The sequence below is a fragment of the Dama dama genome, chromosome 18 (genome assembly GCF_033118175.1).
Source record: "Dama dama isolate Ldn47 chromosome 18, ASM3311817v1, whole genome shotgun sequence".
In the NCBI taxonomy this organism is placed as follows: domain Eukaryota; kingdom Metazoa; phylum Chordata; class Mammalia; order Artiodactyla; family Cervidae; genus Dama; species Dama dama.
The window spans coordinates 51402001-51412500 of NC_083698.1; the positions used below are offsets into that span (position 1 = coordinate 51402001).

Sequence of the window (10500 nt, forward strand, 5' to 3'; positions counted from 1 at the left end):
AGTTGCTTATATAAATTGTTTAATTCTATCCAACTCATAGAAACTGCTTATGGGATTTAGGAACCCTGAGGTAGAGGTTTATACTGTGTTTTATTGGTGTCAAAGTTTTTAAATACAATGTTGTACTTATCTGAAAGGTAAATTTAAAATTCTCCCAAAGTAGTTAAAATGCATATAATTTTAACATATATTAAAACAATATCTTATGTAAATTAACTTCACAATAAGTAATATTTTGAAGTGATAGTCATCTTTACATAATAAATTCTCTAGTCATAAAATACCAAAAGTCACCCAAAGACATCCACTTCCCTAATCCCTATGCAAAAACTGAAGTTAAAATACCATATGGGTATATGAAACCCTTCATTCTTCCCTGGTGCTAGAAGGGAAAAATTTAATACTGAATAATAATTGCTATTTTTAAACAATTCAGTCAATTACTTTTTGACCCTTAGCAAAATGAAATTTCTAAGGCTCAGTGATAGTGCAAACGAAGATGTACTTTCTAACAAAGTGTCTTCTTTAGATATAAAGCAGAAGCAGTAAGCTGCAATACTGTCAGCTAAAAATTTTTTGACACTCTTTGCCTAAATTGTAGGGATTCATACCACAAATGTCAGATACCATCTGTATAGTTCTATAAAAATCCTTTAAAACCCTATAGGAACCCACAAATTTCCACAATTGGCACGGTGGGGATACAGCACTTTTTAGCTGAAGGCACTGTATCTATGGGAGGATCTTTTTATTAGGAGGAACTAGAATGAGTTGTAAGTGCCACATATGGGGACTAGAATAATGTAAAAAAGAACAGCAGTTACTGAGCCATACTTGTAACACTTAAAAAAAAAAAAGAGATGATAAAGAGCTGGCATAGTCATAAGTTCGGTACAATCACTTTGGAAAGAGATCTCAAAGCTAACTAGCAAAGTTAATAAAAAAAAAAAAGTTTAGAGATCAAATAAAAAATAGAATTAAAACAGAATGAAAATTATAAGGCCCAGAAATGTTAGGAAAAAAATTAAAGATGACTGAAAAATTACGAATTAAAACATATGTGAAAACATATGTAAAGGAAAAAATGCTTTTATGTTTAGAGTTTCTTAATGCATCTTAATGATTCAAAATATCAGCAAAACTAGTACAGACTTAACAGGTATGAAAACAATGAGTATTTCACTTGTTCAAGTCACTTTCAATAGCTTTCCTCTGATATACAGAGCCACTCCAAATTTCAAATGCTTTTGTTCACAGAGAGATCTAAGATCTGTAGGGATTTTATATAAAATATCACCAACCAAAGGTGTAGGATCTGCAAACTCTACGTGTACTTACAAATAGTAATTTAAATTTTAAGGCAGCCACAGATAATAGAAGGAAGAAAGGTAATATTATATACTTGAACTTTTTCGTTATGTTTCAAGACAATTCACAACTTATATTAGATTTTCAACACTCTTCTACATAATTGGCATCTAGCAGCGTCCCTTTTAGCTGTCTTTGGTTGCAAAGTATTATTGCTAGGAGAGGCTGGAGTTTATCATTGGAGTTTACAAAAAACTGAGGTTCTCAAGAAGCAGAGGATGTTGTAAAGATGACTGACTGGGACATGTAATGCATAGAAAGTTCTGGGGTATGCAGAATGTGCATTCAACATGTTAATAAAATGACTGATGTGGTCTCCATTGCAGTCCTGGAATAATACTACACTACTCCTTTTGTGTGAATGCCATGGCCTTTGATTCCCTTACCCTGAGTGAGGTTCTGGCTTCGAAGAACACAACAAAATTATTTTCTAGTCTTATAAGAGCCATATTAACATTCTATACAGAAATCTATACAGAAGATCATTAACTTGCAACCTCAAATATTTGCTTTCATAAGAGGGAGACAATCATAATCACCTGCAACTAATGTAGACTATTAACAGATAGAACTTTGAATTGGCATGGAGGCTAAGAGGATTCAGGAATGACACATAAGAAATGAAACTCAACAGTAGGAGACTCTAATAATCAGAAAGTGGAACTGCATGACAATGGAAGGCTTTATGCATAAAGCCCGCCACACAAAACCAGCTCAGAAGGTACATTCATTTTGATTTCTAGAAACAAAATTTGAAAACATAAAAACGGGAACTTCATTTAACATTTTTACAAGAGAAAGAAAAGGCAAATCTGAGCCAACTTATTGAGAGTGAGGAGAAACCATTGCTTAATAAAAAAGAAACAACTGACTTGAACTAAGTGTGGAGGGTACATCATTAAATTTCTCTTGGCTTCCAGTTTGGAAGGACACAGGAAATGGATTGATTCTATCAGTGTGAGTTCACCTTCCAGGTCTACTCCAAATGTTTTCTTCTCTTTTCATTCATTTAAGTCTAACACAAGGGAGAAGAAAGTAAGTTCAAATTATTTCTGCCTGAACACAGCATCACTCTTAACTCTTCATGTAGTTTTTATGAGAGGCAAACACTGATAGAAAATAGGAAAAAGTGAAAGTGTTAGTCCCTCAGTTGTGTCTGACTTTGTGACCCTATGGACTGTAGCCCACCAGGTTCCTCTATCCATGGATTTCTCCAGGCAATAATAACGGAGTGGGTAGCCATTCCTTTCTCCAGGGGATCATCCCAACCCAGGGATCGATTGTGGGTCTCCTGCACTGTAGGCAGATTCTTTACTATCTGAGCCACCAGGGAAGCCAATAATCTATAAATAAACTCCGGAAAGTCAGGTAATCAGGGAATACTGGCACAGAGGTGCAGAAGGAAAGATATTATAAATTGTAAAGATACTCATATTCTTATTGGTAGTGTCTTTTACATTTGTTTAGACCATGATGGCTCTAGAACTCTTACAATAGCAGTAGAAAATACATTTTAGAACTCTACTTGATCAAAAAGAGTGAAAAAAACAAGTTTCAACAAATTATTAGGTAAAATCTATAATATTCCACCTGGCTTTAACCTGTCCTACTTTCTGCTAAAATTCTCTTGAACATTCATCTGATTAATACTGTATTAATCTCAATAACTTTTGTTTTCTTTTTTATTTCACCCTCCATAAGATAATATTTAACAAGGGCTAGGAGGATAATCATGAATGCAGTGAAGACCTGCCCCTTTCTAGTCCCCTAACTTTGGACGGTTATAAAATACATATTAACTAAATAAATAACATTTAAAAAAATCATAAATGTAGTGTCAATATTTTGAAAAAAATCTCTTAACTAATATTCTATTTAATTACCTCTTCTTCTGAAATTTCTTCTTCTCTATTCCTCTTCAGAGTTTTAAGAGAATCATGGATTCTACTTTTGGAGGGATTACTTCCTGAAATCAAACCATTTTTAATTACTGTCCCCTCCCATTTGATTCTTTATAATCAGTATCACATGGTTATTGAGTGCTTGCTTTGCATGGTATAATGTCTTAGGGGTTTCATATACTATAATATATCCAAAACATAGTCTCTGTCTTTAAGGGATCTTCCATTAAGAGAGAGATAACTACAAAATGAGCATGTATGTGTGCAAGCACACAGGAGCATTTGCACAAATCACACACACACACACACACACAATGCTAGTTACAAATAATGGTACACATAACAAGTTCTTCAGAAATACAGAGATGAGTGTAGGTCCTGGCTGCAAAATTTCTTGGGAAAGCCTCCTGGAAAACTAGGATGAGACCCTTAAGGAAAGGTAGAATTTAGAAGAGAGGAGAATGAAAAGCAGAAAAAGTAGAGAAGAAAGGCAAAGAGTTAAGGCAAAATAAATGTACTAGTTTGGCAAAAGCCTTCATTCAGGACAGTCTAAGGGTAAAAGCCACAGCTCCAGGACGTGCTAAACATGGAGTATCAAAATGAAGAATATGGATGATAATTTGGCCCCTTTTTCTCTAAAAGTAATTTATGAGAAGCACTAAACCATAACTACTCTTCTTTTGTAAAGCTTCCAAAACATCTTTTCTATCAACCTCGAGAATACCTCTATATTTTACTATTCTGGAGTTGAATAGAGACTAAGTGAAGAAACAGTTTGTTTCGCTGTTTCCTAAATCTAAGGACATTCACATTCTTGGATTCAGCAAGTAAGATATTGATTATTTTCTTAATAAAAATGTTTCAATGATCAATATTTTAGGTATTATTTAATACTATAGGTATATCCAGATGAGCTAAAGCACCCTTTGACAGCACACTATTGAATGTTATAATTTCTGTATTGAAATATGTAAAGACATTCTCAAATAGTAACTAGGAAGATACACATTTACAAATATACACATCCTAGATTTGATAAGGTAAAGGTAAACAGATGCTGTGACTCCTTCCAAACAAAAACGCCACAAGACTAATTAAGAGAAGCAAGTGGCTCCCTGTAATATGAACGTGCAAAATTAAAGCGTGATAAACTGATATTTACATAAATATTAAACCATTATTTGATACATTGTCCATGATCTTCTCAGATATGTCATGGGTGGTTCAATGAATGACTTTTTCTTCAAATGGAGAAAGTATTCAGAGGCTAAATTCCAACACTTAAAAATGACACACACATACACCAGTCTTTATCTGTTTGACCACTGCCTCTAGAAAGTGAGAAATGATTTTGTGATAAACGGTCTTCTACACAAATCTTTAGAGTTGAAGCAGGAAAAAACAAACAAACAAACAAACTTACAGGTGCTATTAGATTGAGATTAACCAAAGTGTCTCTATCCAATTCTTCAGTTCTCTCACGCTGCAGCTATCTGTTTAATTTTACCTTAAATTTTTCTAAGGCCCTTTCCCCTCCTTTATTCATTCTGGTTAAGCTGAGCTCATCACCTTTCCCCCGTGAGCCTGTTCTCTCGTGCCCTCTCTTGGTGGGCTTCTAAAGTTGCTGTGAAAGTGAAAGGCACTAAGTTGTGTCTGACTCTTTGCGACCCCTTGTACCATGGATTTCTCCAAGCCAGAATATTGGAGTGGGTAGGAGTTCCCTTCTCCAGAGGAGATAGAACTGGGGTTCCCTGAATTGCAGGTGGATTCTTCACCAGCTGAACTACCAGGGAAGCCCTTAAAGTTGCTATGATTTTTCCTAATTTTCCTCTTTGTCCCCAGAATTCAATCAGATGTCTTGTCATGGATTCCTTGCCCTCCATGGGCTGTCTTGCACTTAAGTCACATACTGCATCCTGCAAGGACTCATCTTCAGCTTTGAATCTCTCCCAACTCCAGAATGTCCTACCTCACATTAGTTTTATTCAGGCACGGTTCACTCAGTACACCTTCATATTACTCATTCTAAAGCACATCTCTGATTATGTGAAATTCAAGCCCATAACATTAACAGGCTCCATACTGACTAAAACAAACATCATAGCTTGATCTTTAAAGCACTCAACAATCTGGTCTCCTTTCATATATTCTAAATTCTATTTCCCTTTTAACATTCCAAATTCCCGTCAGACCTCGTATTCACTGTTCTCCAGACATATGTCATATGCTCTTGCTCTGGGTTGATATTTTTCTATTTGAATTGTTCATTGCCTCCAACCTTAGATTACATCTTATCTCAAACATCTCTTATCTCACTGACTCTGAGGAAGGTGCTCCCTACCATAAACTCCTGTCTTACATTCTTTCACTTTTACTGGATCTGCTTACTTCATGAATTATAAGAGGAGGTGTAAGCAAAAGAAAAGGGACTATCAAGGAAAGTAACCACACAGTTATTGAGCACCTATAAAAAATGTATCAAAATGCAAAATATTTTTATATTGTTTATGATCTTCTTTATAGCAATAATGAAGTATTACAGGAAATAATATAAATCAGTAACTCTGAACACAGCACTATGAGGGACACAAGGAACAATTTATTATGTTCCAGGCACTCATTTCATTTTCAAGAATCCAGTGAGGTTCATACTATTACGACTTACCTCACTTTCAGCTGAGAAAGCTGAGGAAAGAAATAAATCTTAGCTATGAAGTGTTAACTCTGGGATTGGAACCCCCACAATCTACCACCAGAGCTCAAATACTAGGCTTCTCTGCCTCTTGCTAACAATTGCATCTGCATAATTTACCTCACCTTCCCCTCACCAATAACAACAAGGACCATACCATGATTTCATTTCAGGACATCTGACTGTGCCATTGAAATGTAAACAAACAAACAGACAGACAAAAAACCTTTCACTTCTGTCTAGCTTTAAAAGAACTTTGAAGTGCATTCAATTATATGCAGCCAAATTTTGATGAGAGAATTAGATAAAACTTTTTCTTTGTCTTATGATATACATTAAATTCCTTAACATTCTTTATTTCCAAACATCTTAAAATTCTATAAAGATGAAGATATAGAATACTGAAGTGACATTCCATCAAAAATATTTGACATCGAATATACAAAATGTTAATGGCAGCAGCAGAAACAGATTCAAAGAGAATGTTAACCAATATTCTGCAAGATAATTAAACACATGATTACAATTTATACAATTTAGGAAAAGACAAAATTTAGTCTTCCTCCAATTTTTGTCTTTTCTGAATCTATTTCCCTAAGCCAAGGGAAGCTTTCCTTTTATTCTGTATGGAAAAGACACACAAATATTTCTCACATGCATTAATTCATATAAGCATAAAATGTACAATAAATGTGGCAGTACATCGGACATTAAATACTCAATTTTTATATACTGTTTTATACACACTATTTTTTCTGAGATATTTTATAATTAAAGTGTAACTTAATAAAATGAAAAAGTCAAAAACAGCAATTGACAAACAAAAACTACTACTTATCTATCAATGCTGTGATTTAGCCCAATTATTATTTCAGATTCTAAAGTACAGTGTTTAATAAACTATTTTATTGAGTCAGTAATTTTTAAAATTTTAATATTCTTATCACTGGACACAAGTTTTAAAAACCACCTCCCTACATACTCTCTACATATAATTCACAACAACCCCTATAGATCACATAGGAGCTCAAGGAGTTGCATCAATAGCTTAAACACTGTTATTACAAATACATTTCATTTGTCTGAAATAGGTATTTTTTAAAGAGGGGAAAACATGATCTAACTCTTGTTTGCTCTTTAAAATTTTATTGTTTTAGCATTTTATACAGGGAGTGAGCATTAGCATACTCAGGAGAATGGCTGAAAGTAAAAGGTCTCAAGCTACCCACTGCATGGCTGAGAGGATAAAGCACGGATATAAAAACTTTTGTCAGATTGCACACTTCCCTCATGTTAAGAGTACTGCTACTCTCAAGAGCATATATTCATGTTCTTTCTACTTCGAGTTTTATTACTTCTTTTGTATTATTTAATACATCTAAAGACACTTCCAAAAGACAAATTTTTCCATTTTGAAAAAGTAATGGTTTGGAACCTGATAAAATACATTAATGTTCACCGTGTGTTTTTCACAAAGGTGATAGAGTAAAAGTGCTATAAAGCAATTAGGCATACAATCTTAAAGACATTAATATGTCAAATAAAATGAGATGTCTAAAAAGTCAACAAAAATAATATCCTGTGAAAGGTCAAATGGAAATAGGCCCCAAGAAAGACCATATTTCTCTTTCAGGCCTCTGACTAGATATTTAGTGAAAAAATACAGGAAGAGAATATAAGAATGAGAGAAAGTACTGTTCTTACCTCAATAACTTGAAAATAGAAGTACATGATGTTTAACTCTCAGAAGTATGGACATTAAGTTACAATACATCTTAACTGAATGAACTGTTCAGGATTCAGATTCTAATTTTTCCTCCTGAACTCTTAAGTTTTAACAGGGTCCATATTTTTTAGTAAACAAGAAACTGATATGCTTGGCTTATTGAATAAGGCCAGGCATTTTTTCAAGTGTCATACACATTTCTGAAATCCACAATACATCAATTTTTAATACATCTACTCTCTCAGCTCCATTAAAAAGATGGTAGGGGAAAGATTTTAGAGTAATTAATGATATAGTTAGCTGCTAAATATTAATAGGAATCGTAGTCTTGCATAAAATATAACATATAAACCTTGCCAATACAGACGCACCAGTAATTAAAGTTGAATATGTAATTACACTGATTTATAAGACAGGCAAAAAGTTACACTTTACTAGCTTCTATGTAAACTGTGGCTAACAGTTAAACTTTGCATTTTACGGTTTATAAAAACGGGCAATATCTTGACTACAGTTCATAAATGGTTTAGAGACCTGTAATAGTAGTAAAAATTATGACAACTTATTCCATCATGAATATTCTTATTGCACCATACAAACCAAACTATGATAATGATCCATAGATGAAGACTCATCTTAGACACGTCTATACACCCAAGAGAATGTTAGTAGCAGGAAGAATTTGTAGAGGACTGCCAGTACAATCGTTACAGGACATTGGAGAGAATCTAAAAGCTGTATTAAAACCAATTCTGATACACTTTTTTATATCATGAACCTGGTGAAGTTTAACTCCATTTAAATTTGTATTTTTTACTTACACACCATTCAAAACTTCAGAAGACTACTAAATTTTAGAAGCATGGGCATATAGGTTCTTCCCCTTATGGAGTCTGTTAGTCCCACTTACATGTGTGGCTGAGGCGAGCAGCCTGGGCTGCTGTTCCCATTGCTGTCGATATGATCCAGGGAACCATTGAGGTCTTCGTGGACAGCCTGCAGCAGGCCGCTGGAGGCGTTATTGATCAGCCCGGGGTTACTTAGCAAAGGCAAACTGCTCTCTGCCAAGGCAGCCTAGTGAAATGAAGAGGGTGTAAAACAACTTTGGAAATGCCCTTTCAAATAATTTTTAAAACATCTATCTTCTAATGGTTTTCAATTCCGATACAGGTATTTCAGAGGCATTTCAATAAAATGTATGGGAAAGACCAAGGTTCCTAACTGGCAACTTGTGGCAGCAACACCAAGGAAATAAGTGTGATGTTCAAATAGAAACAACTGTTCTCCCAGAAAACTTTCTCACTCATGTTTCAGCCTCCCATATAATGAAAGAGTATCCTCACATAAAGCAAAATACCCCAAGATAATATAAGCAGTTGCTCTGCTTTTTAAAAATGACCAGAACTTAACTCAAAATAAAGAAGTCCTGACATTTGCCTCCTCTGCATAAAAATTATATATTATAATTAAACTTTAAAGTTTTTGCCACAAGCACCATGTTCCCCAACACTATGATGTGAAATCATTTATGACAGCCTGGATAAATATTAATGCATAGCCACATGCATTTGCAAAAGCTTCTATCAATCTAGCATTTGCAGAAAAACCGAGTGTTCCAGATTTTGCCACAGGGTGTCCTTCTTGCTTCTTCACATCAAAAGTAGCTTGAATTAGAACCAGTGCTTCCTATAGTACTAGGTACTACAACTTACTTGGATGATAAACCAACTATTAAGAATAATGACAATCCCACCTAAATACAAAGTCATGCCAAAAAATTCAGATACAAGGATAATGAGAAGGCACATTTAATGATATTACCTGCAAACTGGCATTCAGAGCTGCTCCATAGCCTAAACTGGTAGGTATGTTTTTTACTAAGGTTGGGCTTCTGCAAGAAAAAATAGATGATTTATTAGTTAAAATGTAAAGAATGTGGATCTCGATAAACTCAGCTAAAAAGATATGTTCTGCTTTGTAGCCTCACACAACTAGTACAGAATGGATGTATATAAGACCACAGAAATCAGGTGATACAGTTCAAACATGTAATTTTTTACATAGTACACACACACACACACATACACACACACACACACACACACACATCAATCTGGCTTAGGAAATATAAAAATTTAATTCAGGAATCTAAGTAATGAAACTTTATCTAGACTATGGTGTGCAGGCAAAGTAGAACATGACCTTGAGGATCCCCAAAACTGTTTCTAGCTAGGTGGAGGTTTTACATCCAAGAGGAACAACATTCATATAAAATTTTTTTAATGTAAATATACAACACAATTACCAATTTGATGCAATCAGGAAATAATTAATGGTTAATTTCTAGAACACCATGAATTAACATAACAAATTACCATAGTTAATTAAATGACAACATAATGGATTAACTATTTCTTGAATGCAGAAATTAGCACATCCTTGACTACAGAAATCAAAAATGAAGGGCTAAAGAGCAGATAAAATACATTAAGGTCACGTCTTCAGAGAAGGTAGCAGCAGTTTGGGGGAGCAGGTAAATGCTACATGGAGTTAATTTATTCAGTCCCAAATGTATTTTATTATATTTCTGACTTAAATTTGGCAGTCTTGTTCTCTAGGGGGGGGAAAAAAAAAAAAAAACACATTGATTCCAAACTTCCCAGCCAGTTATTTTCTCACACTACCATTATCTTGATCATCTTAACAGCCTTGAATAGATAGCTGATGTGGCTGAGGAAAAAACAGGGAGGGTCCAAAAAATAAAGTTTGATCAGGAAAATAGAGAGTAGGTGTGAAACAAAATCACTATTCTT

The 10500-nt window shown here is 34.4% G+C and overlaps 1 protein-coding gene across 6 annotated transcripts in view; it reads right to left on the bottom strand.

The window, feature by feature from the left end:
- FOXP2 (forkhead box P2) overlaps nt 1-10500 on the bottom strand; it is a 634677-nt gene that overhangs the window by 28302 nt on the left and 595875 nt on the right. For all 6 annotated transcript variants that reach the window (XM_061165326.1, XM_061165325.1, XM_061165324.1 and 3 more), the window contains 2 exons: nt 9509-9578; nt 8598-8761 (listed from right to left, as the gene is read on the bottom strand). In XM_061165326.1, coding sequence (XP_061021309.1) covers nt 8598-8761; nt 9509-9578 — 234 coding nt within the window. The remainder of the gene's footprint in view (nt 1-8597; nt 8762-9508; nt 9579-10500) is intronic.